A 16,900-nucleotide genomic window follows, 5' to 3' on the forward strand; every position below is an offset into this window, starting at 1 on the left:
GATTCAAAGGGGGAAATATCTCATAATGTGAAATGACAACAGTAAATTACACTGATCATGTCTTTAAAACAAAATCATCATGTTGGGCCCTAAAAGTGAAGGATGAATGTCTTGGTTGAGGGTATACACCTTTAAAAGAACAAGATTCAAACAACACAGTAGACATACCAGGAGCAGATACCAACACAATTATGTGTGCACTAACTTTCTCACTTTGCCAGATTATGCAACAAATTAGAAAAAGAATGGAAATGGAAACACTTAAATTACTAAAATGACCCTCCAAAGGTCTCCATCGTAATGGTGCCCTGCGTGTTCATTTCAGCCATTATGAATACATTTGGGTGCTAGTTGATCACCACTAATGAACATCTCTCATCTTATGGCTTCTCCCAAATTCAGTCAGTCAAAGATACAGCAGCAGTTCAGGTTATCATCAACTCATACAGTAACAGACATTTCATTTAAGACAAAAAAAAAAAACACATCTCGCAGTGACTTAAGCTTCTGCTCGCGTTCTAAACATGCAGCTTGTGTAGAACCATCGTTGCAGGGTTACTGAAGAAAGACCGTTTTCACACAGATCTACAACATATGGTTCCAGGTTCCACACAAGGCTCTGACTTGACACAACAGAGAAAAGGTCCATCTTTTAGAGCAAGAAGAGTAGTGACCCCCCCCCCCCCCCTCCCCAACAGCTATTTGTGTAGCTAAGAACGAGGTCATGGAACATAAATGTGAGAGGTAGGCTGAAACAAAGTCACAAGTCTTGAATCCTTGAGGCTCATAAAGGAACTGTGGGTATACAGCATTCAATATCAACAACTCATAATAAAGGTGTTTGCTTTCACTTTCACAAGCAAAACCAAGAACTCGTCGACTGACCACATACATTCGACCAGCCCAGCGCGCATCTGTCAAAGTTATTCTTCTATACATAAAATTACGAAAGCTCTTAAGTTTGTCACCCAGATATCAATCTAAAAGAAGTCATGAGTCCCAGCGGAACTGCCCAAGGAATCCCCAGGGAATCATGCACATCTCAATACTGTTGTCGAAGAGTTTGGGAGTGTTTTCAAGTCTTCATTTCAAATGACCGTCAAAAGTATTTAAAGCCAGCGTACATTCTACAAAAACAAGGAAAAATAAAGAAATGAAAGCAACATAAGTAAAGCATATTGATCGCGTCCAATCCATCAAGAAATATTTGGAAAGCAATCAATTGGATGAAACTGCATGAAACAAGATCAAAAGTTACCAGAAACAGTCTTCCATCCTCACCAATGTCCATGTTTCCAGAAAATAAAAAATAAATGTGGTTTTGATCTATGTTTTCTATCAACTAAATACAGTATGATAGCCCAGGCCACATAACCAAAATAAGGCAGGGGTGTTAACAGTTTCCCCTCTTTCTTTTTCTTTCTGAAAAAGCCCATTGCCCCACTCGGTTCTTAAGTGATAGACTCATGACAAAGTGATTTACGCGTGTTTCGTCCAGCGTCAAAGCCTTCCGCGGAGCGGCAGTGTGGAGTGCCCCGGGCTGGGCCTCTCGGAGTATTTAAAGCACCAGTAATCAGAAGCTAGTTTTTTTTACACGCACGTACGTCGTACGCACGCACGCACGCACGTACGCAGAACACCGGGGGTTTTGTCCAGCGGCGTCCGCCAAACCTCACCAGCATGTGCAAAGCGCAAAAGGCAAAAGGGAGACCCAGAGTCTGTGGCATGCTGGAGTTTTTCTTTTTTCTTCTTCTGCTGCTTCTTTTGCTTGCCACATCTCCTTCGTCGTGCAATTCATGATGGGAGCAAGACTGTTCAAGATAACCCCCCCCCCCTGGTGAAGCTCCTCCCTTCACGGCCTCCTCATTGGTCGGGTTAAAAATAAAAAACAAAACAAAGAGGGAGGCTGGAGGTGTCGGCGACACACAAGGGGCCTTCTGGGTAATTTCATTAATTCTCTAAAGTGTCTTCCGGTTAAAAAAACACAACAAACAAAACAAAAGAAAATAAATGGTGGAAGAGCAACTCGCTAAGAGCGTCCAGCAGGCTGAGTGAGGCGCCGAGCTGAGCCGTGTGTCATAGATTCATGCGCAAGTGTTCCGGCCGCTTGGACAGCATGGGGTAGGCCTGCTTGCGGAAGGAGCCCACGTCGCCACCCAGGGGCTTCCGGATGGGCAGGGGGGCAGACGCCTCGTTGGAGGAGCTGCTGTTGCTTAAGTCCATCTGCTCCACGGCCGACACATCCATGGGTTGCTCGCCGCTGGGGGACAGCAGGGCGGACGAGGAGGAGGAAGCAGCGGCGGCAGACCCCGGCAGAGGAGGGCCTCGTGGCCAGCAGTCACCCCCAGCAAACCTGATGGGGCTGGGGGAGAGGGAGAGAGAGGGGGCACATGGTGATAACATATGATGATAAACAATGCCTTATATCAGGGGGTTCCCAACCTTTTTTGGCAGGTGACCCTATTTTGATGTCACATAAAACGCTGGCAATCCCAATCATTCAGAGAGCGCATCTCATCTCTGCTGTAACATCCAGTTGAGAGTGATATATTTCCCCAAATGTCATAGCAAGCTAATTTGTTTGTCTGACTACCTCGCTTGGGACCTTACACGGTAATGTGTTTCTTTTTAATAAACTGCCTGTACACTTACAAAGTTCTCAATGCTTCGGTTTACATGTAGAGACCCTCATTATGCTACTGTGTAAGTGTGGTGCTATTTTGAGCCTTGTTAGTGGTATAGAAATAGTGATTTCTTTCTACTGTACGTGTGCCCTGAAGGCTAGCGTTAAACGCTAATAAGCGGTTTGCAATAAAACTGGTCACATTCGACTAGCATGAAAACAAATCCCAGCGAACGGTCGAACTCGGTACACATGTGTTATTAGCCCCTAGGTTCATTTTGCGCAGGAATTGTCCTTTAAGCCGGGATATCTTGGTTATCCTGGCTCAATTTATCCGTGATCCAGATGCACAAAAGCAGGATAGGGGGCAGCAGGATATGTTATGGTATAAGTTACCATGGCGATTTATTCTGTGGAGCTAGCCTGCTCCAGACCAGGCTAAGTTCCAGGATCTATTTAATCTCATCCCTTATCTCAGTCAGCAGTCACCACAAATGGAAACCAATAGTTATTCCACTGCCCACTACACATTATCATCACATATACCTAGACCCACTGTCATTATTTAAACGTTTGTGATCATTAATTAACTCTTACATACTCACCATTCCCGACCTGTCATGCGACGTCATGGGAGTGCCTAACCATTTTGCGCGTGGTGGTCGCGGCACTAGCTGCAATATTAATGTTGTCTGTAAGCTCCACAGATCGTGGCAAGACAATTTAATTGATTGTGGACTTCTTGCCGGGCAATGATGAGTAACTTAACTTGAATAGTAGTGTTGCGTGGATGTGTAGAATATCTGAATAAATGTGTGTTTCTCAATGTTATAATCTATACAACTGTATACATGACTAAGTTTGAATGGAGCTAGCTGGGCATTAAACTGGGCTGAATGGACTGGGAAAAAATATTTTGAGGGGCAGCCGTGGCCTACTGGTTAGCACTTCGGACCTGTAACCGGAGGGTTGCCTGTTCGAACCCCGACCAGTAGGCACGGCTGAAATGCCCTTGAGCAAGGCACCTAACCCCTCACTGCTCCCCGAGCGCCGCTGTTGATGCAGGCAGCTCACTGCGCCGGGATTAGTGTGTGCTTCACCTCACTGTGTGTACACTGTGTGCTGTGTGTGTTTCACTAATTCACGGATTGGGATAAATGCAGAAACCAAATTTCCCTCACGGGATCAAAAGAGTATATATACTTACTTATACTTAATATTCTCCTAAACAGAGGTGTTGCTGTTTGTTGCTGTTGTGAAAAGGCTATCGCTACCTACTTCACACCGTAGAAGAAGCAATGAAACCGCTAGTTGCCATGGTCAGTGAATCTGTGATCGGTGGCGGGGTCTATTTGAGGGAGCCGTGAGCGCGCACTTATCCAGGATAGGTTTCACCTGGCTTGATGAATCCGTGTCTGCTCATCCTGGCTTGGTCTTTGTGCAACCAATTAAGCCTGTACGCTCTTGTTTTGGATTCATTGAGCGCAGCTCAGTAACTTATCCCGGATGTCTTAATTCTGCTTTTGTGCAATAGGCCTCAGGTTGCTCTGCTGCTTTGTTTGGAACGTTGATCAAGCATTATTACCCATGATGATCTCATGCGGGATGTCTAAGTTAATTTTTACATAGCTAGACTTTAATGAAGGATCCGATTAGTTACTCAACTTGAACATCATGGGGGTTTTCATATTTTTTATGTAATGTATATATATTTTAATGTAATGTACTGGTCAATTGCAAGATACCCAATATTTCAGTCGACCCAATTTGAATTTCAGACAACCCCACATGAGGTACTAACCCCAAGGTTGAGAAATGATGCCTTATATAAGATGATACAAAACCAAACCATAATTTAACATCTATCTGAGACTCTCTCTGTTGGTCTCTTTATGCTTATTTGTATCCATTTTGCAAATATTAGCTGAGTTTTCCCAAGGGTCAGGGAGTTCATAAATCTACTAGGAGTAAAGCCTACGAGAAAAAAAACAAAAACATGCAACGGATCACAACACCAACAGTGGATCTTAAAGCACACAATGTGCAAACTGCTGTGGTTTAAAATGATCCGTGCAGAGATAAATGCTCGGCAATGACAGACAGTCGGCTGAAAGACATTACCCATTAAGTAAGCGTAGAAAAGTGCTATTTGAGTCAACAATGTGTATTTAAACTACTCTCTGGTCTGCGCTTACGGTCACTGCTGTTCTAGTCTGACAGTGGCCAGCTGGGAGCCTCTTTCCAATGAAAAGCCACGCGCAGGAAAACAATTACCTCACTGGTGTCCGCGGGCTTTCCAGAAACTTCCGTGGGGAGCGGACTTTTGGCTCGAAGCAAAACTTCTCCTTAACGTTCTCAAGCACGGACGGGGCCACATACGTAAAGCCCTGTTGAAACAGACCAAAAAAAAAAGAAAAACAAATCAGAGGGAGATATTCAGACCAGCCTGTGGTTGGAACTGCACAGCACATCCACATGGCAAACAAAGAAATGATATGAAGCGTAATGGAGGAGGATGAGCAATGAGAATGAACATAATGTGAAAACAAATCACGCTATTTGCCGGAACAAAGTTTCCATTTAAAAGGAGGGGGAGGGGGAACCCACACACACACACACACACACACACATATGAAACACATTAACCATTTCTCGTAAGAAATAAATAAAAGAAGACCATCTGGTCTTCAAAAAACAAACTTGAAAGATGGAGAGTAAGCTCACCAGAAAGACTTGGTTGGCACTTTCGCTAAGAGTGGAGTCGTCAGGGCTGTCCACTGGGGTCTGGCTGGTGAATTTGGAGTCAAACTGACTGACGTCGTCTGCTGATTGCTGTAAACATCAGAACGAAGTGATCATTCAACTACTGAAACAAGTTAATACAGAACAGCTCAGAGTTTCAACCAGCAGATCCCCAGTAAAGGTCTACAGCTTCTTGGTGAGGGACACTGATCCGCCTCCAGAAAAATGAGGTCCGTGTCTAAGCAGTCATGTGATTGATATGACATTATCTTTACCACGTCATGGGTAACATCTCTAACCTGACTCTCGCCAGATGAATTTCGTTCCGCCTAGCTCCACTCATCCATCTGGGATCGCTCCATTGGAGAGGTGTTTCAGAAGGCTGGGCCTCATCAAAAATCCTTGCATATGATTGGATAAGCCACTTGTCCGTCATCTTTATTGACGTGCTACTTCAACCACTCACATCGAAGCCAACCTGTGACGCTGATAACAGTTTCACAGTCGCTTCTACGCTACGTCACATCTATGAAACTCCCGCCCTGCGTCCTGATTGGCTCTACCATAAAATCTGGTGCTGAAATCACTCCTAACGGAAGCGATCCCAGATGGATGTGAGTGGAGCTAGGTGGAGCGAAATTCATCTGGCGAGAGTCAGGTTATAACATCTCTACACCGTAGTAAATATGTGCTTACCAGAAAAGGCTTGAATGGAGGTTCAACTTTGCGGGCGAGAAGATCATCCCAATTAATTTGCCTGAAGAAGGAGTGGCCCTGAACATGCAGGAAACATGGATGCACAATGAGGACATGAACAAGTAAACATACAAAGTAGCAACCAGACAAACATAACTGAACCAAAACTGTTAAAGGTGCCATGCCACACAAAACCGTGTTTACTTGTATTTTTTTAAATATGTTAGGTCCATATGTGTGTGCTATGTCATGAATGTGAAAATGTTTAAAAAATGAATGCATTCGCTAGACTAGCAGGTTTAATGCCCATTTGGACAATGCTAGCACTCACTAGCCAAGCTAAGTTCATGCCATGAAGCTAAAATTAGTTGATAACAGCTACCATTGCGGCAGTCTACGACCAGACTGTAAGTAAAACGTTATTGTCAACTCAACTCATGCTAAAATTAGTTAATAACGGCTGTCATGTTATGGACGAAACAGACTAGCTGTTAGCCAATCAGAGTCAAGCAGCTTAGCTAGTTGAATATTAATGAGAACTGGCGCAAATCGAGCAGAGTCTTCCTGCAGGCTTTCTATCCATGGTAGAACTTCAGACATTACCAAAAAGTAATGAAATATGTGTGGCAGGGCACCTTTAAAAGCACAGTGGCTTGCATCACAAAGCTCTCATTACACCTGAGAAAGGGAAGAAGCAGTATGCTGTGTGTGTGCTGCGTGTGTGTGTGGATTTACAAGTCTCTACAGCATTTCCTGGCTCTGGCCAGCAGAGAGCGTGATTCCTGTTCAAATGGTTATGTATGTATGTATGTATGTGTGTGTGTGTGTGTGTGTGTGTGTGTGTGTGTGTGTGTGTGTGTGTGTGTGTGTGTGTGTGTGTGTGTGTGTGTGTGTGTGTGTGCGCGCATGTTTACCTGCACCTCCGATGCATCTCCTGGCCCGGCACCCAACCGCAGGGATGCATTTCTCTTTAGCAGCTAAAGGGGGGGGGGGGGGGGGGGTCAAAACAAAACAAATACAAGAGTTACTGGCAGCCCCGTCCTCCGCTGACTCAGGATTCAGCTGTGAGAGTACTGGAAGACTCAGTATCACATCAGGAGACTGAGAATACGAGAAGTCACTGGAAGCCATTGCCCAGCACAATCCTACACCCATCCTTTCTGCCCTCCTGAAGCAACATGTTAATTGGCTGGAACTATTTATGGCTCTATCCGAAACCACCTATATCTGTTTCTCATTACAGAACCAGGATTTGGTTTCAACGCACATCCTGAACAAACAGCTGGATGACTCAATTCAATTTGACGCAATTTGTTGAATTTTCCGAAAAGGTTCATGGGGTTCAAATCTTTGCACTCTGCACATTTAAGGGGATGGATTTCTAGCGAAATGGATGAAACATTTACACAATACTTTTACATTGTGTTAAGTGTGGTCAAATAAACCTCAACTAATTATAGCTCACCTTTTTCAGAAGATCCCTAGCCTCGTGTGTGAGGTAAGGTGGAAGGTTGAGTTTGCACTTCAAAATCTTGTCAATGGTCTTCTTCCGGTTTTCACCAGTAAACGGTGGCTATAAAAACACAAATGAGAGTCACACTATAAAAACACAAATGAGAGTCACATCATTCCACTCTCTGAAAGGTGAGGGTTATTCTATAGGTAACAAATTAAAGATGCAGTAATGAGTTTTGATTGACAACTAACCCAAACTACTGACAAAGCCAACAACAATAGCACAGCTGGCAGTGTTAAAAAGGCTCACTAGAATGCTAACTAATGTTGTTTATCAATATCAAGTAGTTTATCAAGTAGTTAAGAACACTGTGTTGTGAAAGCTTTTTCAGCTTTCATAGGTTTGCGGGTTCAGGTGGACCAGACTTGGACCACAGTATCTCAAAGCGCATAACACAGGGTATCCGCACATTTTTCAAGTGCAAATTTGAAGACTTTTAAGACCTTTTCAAGACATCTAAATGGAAAAATTAAGACTAACACGGCAAAAAAAGATAAATACGACAACTTAAAGCTGTTTTTTTTTTACTAACTTTAACAGCCACCCCATTTTGGATGTGTACAGAAGTTACCAAATATAGTTTTTGGGGGAAAGAAAAATAATTGTGTGAATCACCTTCACAGCTATGAATGCCCAATTTTAGGGTCTGGGCTGCTTGCTTTTGGTTGTGCTACTGGCTGAGGCTGACTGTTCTGTTCTTCATCTGTGTCTGCAGTCTAGCTGTTTTATAAAACTTGCCTGCTCGCAAATGACAGCATTACTGCGCCATCTTTTTAACACATACTCGCGTGAACTCTCTGCGCCTTGTTTATCTGATCTTATCAAAGTACACCTTGTAATATTCAGACACAATATCACCATGATGGCGACCCAGTCTCAACACAACAAGCTTGGCTCTGATTACGGTTTGGCAGGACTCCTTACCGCCCCTGTCAGCATGTCGTACATCAGCGCTCCCAGACTCCACCAGTCCACCGCCCTATTGTGGCCACTCCGCATCAGGATCTCTGGAGCCCTGCACCAGCCAATCATCAACATTTAATGCATGCACAACTTCCTTGATAATGACTAGCCTACGTATATATTTGCCACAATAGCTTTATGGACTTAGTCATTTAGATCCTCTGCAAGTTTTCAATGTTAAAAAAATAAAATTAGATTTCGAGGCCATGGCATTCATATGAAAAAGATATTGCTGCATGCTTACATGTATTCTATAGTTCCACAGAATGTGTGCGTGACGGTGCCATCATGGATGGACTCTTTGCAAAGCCCAAAGTCTGTCAGCTTCACATGACCTACAGAGAGAGGCATCACAGAGGACACAAGGCTACTGTTGGCTGATTTAGCATCACCACATAAGTCAAACAATTTATCTGTTGTACATTAGGAGCAAAAACAGACACCAGATGGAGACAAAAAGAGATGGGAAGTACAGTAAATGTGCAGCAAATGGAGTGTGATGTTTTCAGCAGGACTAGAAAGGAACACCTTCTTACTTACCCTTGTCATTAAGCATGATGTTCTCTGGTTTTAGGTCACGGTAGATGATGCCCTTCTGATGAAGGTGACCCAGTGCCATAGAAATCTCCGCCAGGTAGAAGCTGATTAGGACAGAGGAGATAAACACTGAACTGTCTGCAGTTACGTCAGTATTGTTTTTGTTTGGTGAACTTTCATGTTTTCATTTCAGTGAACTTTCACTGGGTTACGAGGTTTTTTGCAACTGGGTAAAAGAGCACTAAAACCATCTCATCAACTTAACAAATCAATCAAATAAAGACCATAGGCTACTAGATTTAGAACAAAATGTCAAAATGTGGGGTCTATTTCTGGGGAAGGGATAACTAATTCAGGCCTGCGCAGGGTATGCAGTAGGCAGCACATTTTCAACCCCCAAACCCAAGCGCTGCGCTGCCAATGCTGTTGGCTCTTGGCCCTGAAGGGTTACAGAGTTGAGAGCTATGTGTGTGTGTAACACTGGCGGGTACAAAAAGCTGCATATGCGGCATTACTTAGGGACTTCCAGAGCACGTTGCGCAATGCTCCCCACCCAACACACACACCGCATGTCTGTGTACAAAACAAGAGCGTGAGGACTCCAGGTCTCAAAGGGCCTGCGGTGCTTTCTGCCCTTCTTCTGTGTGTGTGTGTGTGTGTGTGTGTGTGTGTGCGTGCCATCCATCTCCTCCTGTCTCACCATGCCGTGTCCTCCATGAAGATGCCCTCTCTCTCCAACTGCATGAAGAGCTCACCACCTGCATTTACAAAATGCACATTAACAACTCAAAGACACACTTATCCTTAGAAAAAAGAAAAGTATACCCTATTAATGAAAGTAACTTGTGTGTCTGTGTGCAGGTGTTTGTTTTGGGGTGTGAGTTTTGTTTGTTGTTTTGGTTTGTTGTCTGTGCGCTGCTTGCTCACCGCTGAGGTACTCCAGGATGAGGTACAGCTTCCCCCCGGTCTGGAAGGCGTAGATCAGGTCCACGATGAACGGGTGCTTCACCTCCTCCAGGATGTTCCGCTCAGCTTTAGTGTGAGCCGTGTCCTTGGCATTCCGAACAATCATTGCCTGCCATGACCGGAAAACAAAGAAAAGAATGGACGTTCATGTCAACCCTCAATTATGGATTCACTAGTAGAAGGGTTATCCTCAAGTGAGATATCATAAGGCCACTGTTTTAATTAACAATACATATAGCCCACTGATCTTTTCAAGAAACTTAGAGAAATGAATTAATGAGATAAAAATAAAAAAAGATCAAGACATATCTCCAGGAGTATTTTTGTCTTTGAATAAGTGTCCATGTAGCAGACTAACAACAGCGTGTCCAACAGCAAACAAGATCATCACAGGGCTTACTCATTTTGAGAGGGGGAGACAGTTAAGTTTATGACCCTTTCCTCTTGGCCAGAGAAAACGCCCAAACATTTTCACACGGTAGCATTACCGGCCTAATTACAGCCTCCATCTTGTAAGTCATAGACACGTGGTGGGAAACGGTAATCTAAATCAGGAATCTGAAGTATTCTAAGCATCCAAACGACGAATACAACACTGTAACTGTTTCTGGATAATTGAGCCACCCCTGTACCACAAGTATGCGCATGCACGCACACGCACGCACACGCGCGCACACACACACACCTCTAACGCTTGCACCGTCACATCAATATCAAAGGCCATATGAAACCAAACCTAGCGTTGGTGCATAAGATTGACAATGAGGACAAGCCGAAGGTTATCACAATAAATAATTTCTATGGTCTTCATATAACCACTCTGGCTATAGGCCAGCATCAGTAAAAACTGGCAGTTGCCTGCTAGAGGGACGCAGATGAATAGCGTCGGGTCTGACAATACTAATATGTGCTGAGAGCAGCTCTACACTGTGACTGGGTGGAGAGGGGAGGGAAAGAGAGACTGAGAGTTCTTGGGATGAAGTTATATTTGGCAGCATACTCTCCATGCACCATCAAAGTCTTTTATCGTCAACCTTGGGAATAGAAATTTACTTAAAGAAAAAAATACAAAAAATTGCTGCTCTCCATGCATGATAGCTACAGTAAATACAGGCCCATACAAACCATAAACATAGCCCCAACATTCTGCTTCTGGGAAGCACAGCAGTTGTCAATTATATAAATAAGGGCATAGAGGGCACATGGGAAAATAGAAAGAACAGCAATCAAGCAGGAGATTTCGAGGGAAACTATTAAATTCCTCTGGACTTACAGCGAGTTGCTCATTAAATCCCTGCATTTACTAGTCTAAGGTTGTGCCTTCATGAGCCTCAGGAAGCCATGAAGCCAAACCTCCATTCCCACTCATACAAAAGGAAAGATTATTTACTGCCACCATGCTGTAATGTAGAGTGGGAATGGGAGCAAAATGGTAGTCAAACCTCTAGTCTATTCCATCCCCTGGCCACCTAGTAGTGACATTAGTGTTAATCTTCTGCTATGGCTCCAGTGTGAATACAAAACACAAGATTGTCATGTTCAAGAAGAGCAAGGGGGGAGGAAGGACTTTCCCCCCCTTCATTTACTGCATTGATATCAGTGAGCTTTTGCCCCATTGACATCCTATTATCTTTCTCAAGGTCAGCGCCCATTGGTTCAGTGGTGGGTCATGGAATTCATCCAACATTCTGAAACATCCATGTTACCGGCAAAGCGGTGAAAACAAGACATTAATTATGTAGAGAGTTTGAGGCATAAAACGAACAGTAGCATTTCAAAGCAATTTAACTGACAGTGGTATACATCACTGGTATAGTACATATTACTATCCTGTATTTTTTTTTATCAGCCAACTATCTGCTACTATTAGCTTTGGTTATAAGTGACAAGGGTTGCTAAAGAAATAAAATCAAAGCTTCTAACCCACAGGGCCATAAGTGTTGCCTAATATTGTTGAAGGCTGTAAAAACACTCGGTTAATTGAAAACCAAGCCATTTCTATGGACCTGAGACTCAAGAAATAGAACCATATTCAAAACACTGCCGTGACTCAGACTTGACGGGCGTCAGATGTCATCAATGCGTGTTGGCCTTCAGGATTATTTCATGGCTATGTGAAGCCCTTTAACATCATCTAACGTGGTTGTGATCATTGTGAATGCAAATCTTCTATTGTGCTTATTTTGAGAAATTCAACTTTACATCAGGCTATGCTTACAAGTCTACACTTAAATGGCATCCATTTCAATAAATTATAGCCCACGTTAGAGTCTGCTTAATTTAACTGAGAGAAAAATGACAGGAAAAGGTGCCTGTGCATCGCTGCTTAACCCTCGAATATAAATAATTATGTAAACAGCCAATTAGTCCATATTAACACAGCCTAGCAACTGCCACCTGTTAAGATGGTTCCCTAAACTAATTCATAACTAGGTTAACTGGCATAAGACCATAAGATCTTGTGGAGATTCACATTCCACAGCATACCAATATACCGTATTTTCCGGACTATAAGTCGCATTAGTCAAAAAATGCATCATGAACAGGAAAAAACATATATAAGTTGCACCGGACTATAAGTTGCAGAAATGTATTTCACAAAATCCACAAAACACCACTAACCACTCGATGAGTTGCACAGTTTTGAAAACGAACGTTAAGGGTTGTTTTAAGGACATGTTTGTGCATGCCCATAGGCAGCCACTCTGAAGTAGTCAGACGCGATTTAAAACGAGTCAGAAAAGTCGAGACAGGACCCATCATCAAAATTTCGGTGTCCACCACTCTAGTTCATCCAAAACAAACCAGAAAAGGGACTCAATGTGCTAAATACCGGAATTTTCCTTTAAATGCTCACGAGAGAAAAAGATGCGGTTTTAAAAGGATGTGACCGAAGCAAGCCAGGCGATAGGCCTATAGGTCCGACAGTAATTGTAAAGCAATTTACAAACGATTCACTGAACAAAAATGCTGATATGGTACATGAACATTTTGCTACAAATGTGGAGAATGCAATGCAATCAAGCATTTTGGGCGATGTGGAGTCACAAGCTGGCAGCAGATTAATTTACGTTTGGACTGTTTGATTATATTGCTAAATATCGGGACTGATGACCACTGAAATCTGTGGGGTATTTGATGGTTCACTTTATTAAGTTTCATGTATGAAAGAGTGTCAGGATTTCCATCCGCTTATTGCGAGATAAGGCATCCGCTTTCATTCATTCATGGAATGTGTTCTGTGCTGCAATGGAAAACTTATTCCGTATAGCCAAAGAGGTCTACGATAGCCTAAATTTTGTTCTTTTTTTAATTATACATGATTTACTTTTTTATAAAATGTGTAGGCTGATGCCTGGCAGCAACAATTGTGTTTAAATGTACCGGTAGGTTACTGCTTTAGCCTCTAGCTCAGAAGGTGGCGGCATGCGACTGGTAGCTTGAGAGCAACATGTTTGGAGACTCATACACAATAAAAAAAAAAATTAAATTGAAAACAAAATTATTACTGGCCTTTATTTGTCCGAATCTGAGGCCCGGCTATAAATAGAATCCCGGCCATAATTTGAGGATTTAGGTATGCACGTGTGTTTCAGGCATAGCGCAAGCACCAATAGCTGACTGAACGTGCACAGAACTTGTGCATTTGAGAGTGCTCTCTCCCAGCTGTAGACGATAATGTTTCATGTAGGGTTCATGTCAGTATATATTTTTTCATATATTATTATTATTATTCAAGTCGCACCTGACTAGAAGTCGCAGGACCAGCCAAACTATGAAAAAAAGTGTGACTTATAGTCTGGAAAATACACAAACCTGTGACTTTACCAATGTGAAAAACTAAGTGGAAATAAAAAATTCTAACAATCTCTCCTGTGTTGTTTTTAGCTGGTACATCAACAGGTTTCATATGTTAAAGAGACTTTCAACGGCTCTGACTGTATCTGGGAGTATGTTGGCCTTAAGTGTGAGTTTAACATCCTGAGTTCTCACACTGAAGTGCCAGGAGACTGTTCGGCATGATCACTCCCCATCTCATGGAGAACTGCTACAGTTCATAAACTGAAGAATGGAGCACAACATTTAACTTCCCCCCCCCCCCCCCCCCCAATGATTGACTTGCTGACTTCTGCCTGTGTTCAAAAACATAGACATTTGTTATTGTAAAGGCCTCCTCTCACTATATACTGAAGTCACAGCTCAGATGAACAGCTTGTAGATACCCCCACACTTATCAGATGTAATTACCTCTTAAACACCACCTACTAACAACACTTCTGATTCACAGTTGTAAACAATGGTGACACTATCTTTCTCCACCCACCTGTTACATCATAGCGGGAATGACGGAGAGGCTTAATGCAGAACACACCCAAACGCACTGGTGAGGATAGCAGTCACCTGGCACACTAAACTTTCCCTCTGATGCTTTGAAAACACTGGCAGTTATAAACAATTCAGTTACCTTCTTTAGAACTTTCATGGCAAAGATTTTTCCAGAAGCAGCTCCGGCCACTTTTCTGACTTGAAAAACCTAAAAATAGACAAAAAACCTGGTTGTTGGACAATACACACACCTCTAAGACTGAAACAAAAGGTACGCAAAGCCGAAGAGGGAGACAGCAGATAATGGAGCAAAAGAAAAAGCATTTCCACACCTTTCCATAGCCCCCTTTTCCTAACACACGCAGCAGCTCAAAGCACTCAGGACGAATCTGCTCCGTGCCTTTGTTGACGCTGTCCTCAGAGATTTCAAATTTTTCACAGTCATCCATGTCACTAGAAAACAAAAGAAAGCAGTACAAAGACATTATGAAAATAGAAAACAGTAAGGGTTTCCCTCACTCCAAACATTTTCCTGAATAAATGTCAAAGGCCAAAGAAATACTCACAATTCAAAGCTGCTGGACTGCTCCATACATTCGCTAAGGCGAGTCTGAAAAAAGAAGGCAAAAGTGTACATGTTACATACGGAAAGATGTTATATACGGAAAGATTGACAAGGTCGATTTTTCATTACTATTATAGACCACGTGGCTATTTATTAAATCCAAATACATGCAATGTAAATATGGCAAAAACAATAATGTTCTGTAATGAAAAGAAAATTTAGAAACACTACCTTTATTAGGCCTAGCTACTACATTACATTGCAACACGTTGCAGGTCTCAAGTTCAGTACCTGTGTCTAAATGAGTTAAGAAGATGTGTAGGGATGGGATTATGATAGATCAGTGAATATATCACTACTTTTAATGGCACACCGTTAAGCGTTGTGCACTGATTCGGCATGTTTTGGGCCAATCGCTAGGAAAGCCTGTCAACATGATAAGGCATGATCACCGGTAAGTGTCGACAGCAAATGCCAGCTAACAAACCACCAATAACGTTAACGTTATCACTATCTAGAAACTGCTAACGTTAACAAACACAAACAATGAGTGGGAATTCCAGCCAATCAAACCGTAAAATTAATGTCTAAAGATGCAGCAGAGCTAAGTTAGCATAAACGAAGTGGCTACGATTAACGTTTACGTTACTATTCCCTGCAGAAAACTGTTTAAAATAACTTCACGTAAAGTAAAATCGTATGGTCAGGTTAGCGGTGTCTTGATCCTGAACCATTTAAACATGTTGATACTTTATTAGTAACTATGTAACGTTATAACTAAGCTGTATCTAACGCATAGGTGTTTAGCTTCCTATCTAACGCTAGCTAGTCAACTTAACAGTAACGTTATCGTTGAGCCAGTGTTAACAGTAGCTAGGCTCTTTAAAATTACAGTGACACCATGTTGGGATGGTGCAATGTTGTCATGATACTCTGAACTTCCCTATTTTAAGTTAGAGCGGCGTTCCCTAGATCGCAAAAACTTTCATTTCAGTTGGCATGAGATTTTGTCTTATATGCCATCTCAACACTGTTAACGTTACTGTTAGCCAACATTAGTTAGCTATTAGCCTATGTAGCCATCGTTAGCTATAGCAAAATGTGTTGCCTTCAGGCCCGCGCCTGTTCCAAGTCTGAGCGATGCCTTTGACAAATTTCCTTACCCCATCCTCAAGCTCATCATCAGAGACATTTTCCTCTGGCTGGTCCAAGTCAATATCAAACACGCCCGCCATAGCTTCAGACTCTGATTGTTCTCTTCGGCTTATGGTGCTTGTTCCCCGCCTCATGAAAATCTACACACTACCGCCATAACCGGCTACTACTATGCCCCATGCGCACTGTCAGTAGCAAATAGCAGTCAAACAAAATTCCTGAGAGGGAAAAAACAAAGCAACTCTTGACGCGCAGTTTTTGCGCAGGCGCATCATTTCGGCAAACGTTTTTCACATCTCTTATCAATACAACATTTCTTGCAATTGTTATATTTTTTCCCTACAGAGCATCTGCTTCTGCTATGATTTGTCTGTGTTATGATCTTGTGCCAAATGTAGCCTAAAAAAGAATGTAGATGAGTAAAGTGAATGTTCAGTTTAGCATGTGGTGCATAGACAAGCAAGTAGGCAATAGAAATTATTGTGTGCGCACATTATAACCTCTGTCACTGATCGTAGGGTTGGTACAGCTCTGGCTGTGTGCCTGTAGCCCTGATACACAAAAAATGCTCGCTCTCTCTCTCTCTCTCTCTAGGATAGATAGATAGATATATACGTTTATAATAGGCATAATAGGTTTTGGTGTCAACCAGGACCTGAATGCACGAAAATTAACATGACTGACTGGCTAAACAAACAAACAAAGATAAACAGATAAAGATAAACAAAGATATGAGTCTAGTGTGTCTTGATGGGAAAAAAAGTATATAGAAAGTATTTACAGCGCTTCACTTTTTCCACATTTTGTTTTG

The 16,900-nt window shown here is 42.6% G+C and overlaps 1 protein-coding gene across 1 annotated transcript; it reads right to left on the bottom strand.

Moving 5' to 3' along the window:
• Positions 1 to 679: 679 nt before the first annotated feature.
• rps6kb1a (ribosomal protein S6 kinase b, polypeptide 1a) lies at positions 680 to 16,275 on the bottom strand. The gene is made up of 15 exons (XM_076274869.1): positions 16,098 to 16,275; positions 14,936 to 14,979; positions 14,702 to 14,822; positions 14,509 to 14,577; positions 10,005 to 10,152; positions 9,778 to 9,835; positions 9,081 to 9,181; positions 8,785 to 8,875; positions 8,502 to 8,592; positions 7,527 to 7,634; positions 6,976 to 7,038; positions 6,062 to 6,139; positions 5,348 to 5,455; positions 4,898 to 5,010; positions 680 to 2,362 (listed from the first exon to the last, which is right to left on the bottom strand). Exons 1-15 carry the CDS (start codon positions 16,221 to 16,223, stop codon positions 2,077 to 2,079), a joined length of 1,605 nt encoding a protein of 534 aa, XP_076130984.1. The 5' UTR covers positions 16,224 to 16,275; the 3' UTR covers positions 680 to 2,076.
• Between the last annotated feature and the right edge of the window lie 625 nt (positions 16,276 to 16,900).

Source organism: Alosa pseudoharengus, unplaced genomic scaffold, assembly GCF_046254945.1.
Source record: "Alosa pseudoharengus isolate Yale_2024_CS ecotype anadromous, Long Island Sound unplaced genomic scaffold, YU_APseudo_1.1 YU_APseudo_1.1_scf_8, whole genome shotgun sequence".
NCBI lineage: Eukaryota > Metazoa > Chordata > Actinopteri > Clupeiformes > Clupeidae > Alosa > Alosa pseudoharengus.

Excerpts from the sequence above, each read along its gene's own strand:
- rps6kb1a (XM_076274869.1), bottom strand. The coding sequence starts at position 16,223 with ATGAGGCGGGGAACAAGCACCATAAGCCGAAGAGAACAATCAGAGTCT. Across the intron at positions 14,980-16,097 it reads ATGATGAGCTTGAGGATGGG|ACTCGCCTTAGCGAATGTAT; the intron begins GTAAGGAAATTT and ends TTCTTTTTTCAG. Across the intron at positions 2,363-4,897 it reads AGCCCGCGGACACCAGTGAG|CCCCATCAGGTTTGCTGGGG; the intron begins GTAATTGTTTTC and ends CCTCTCCCCCAG.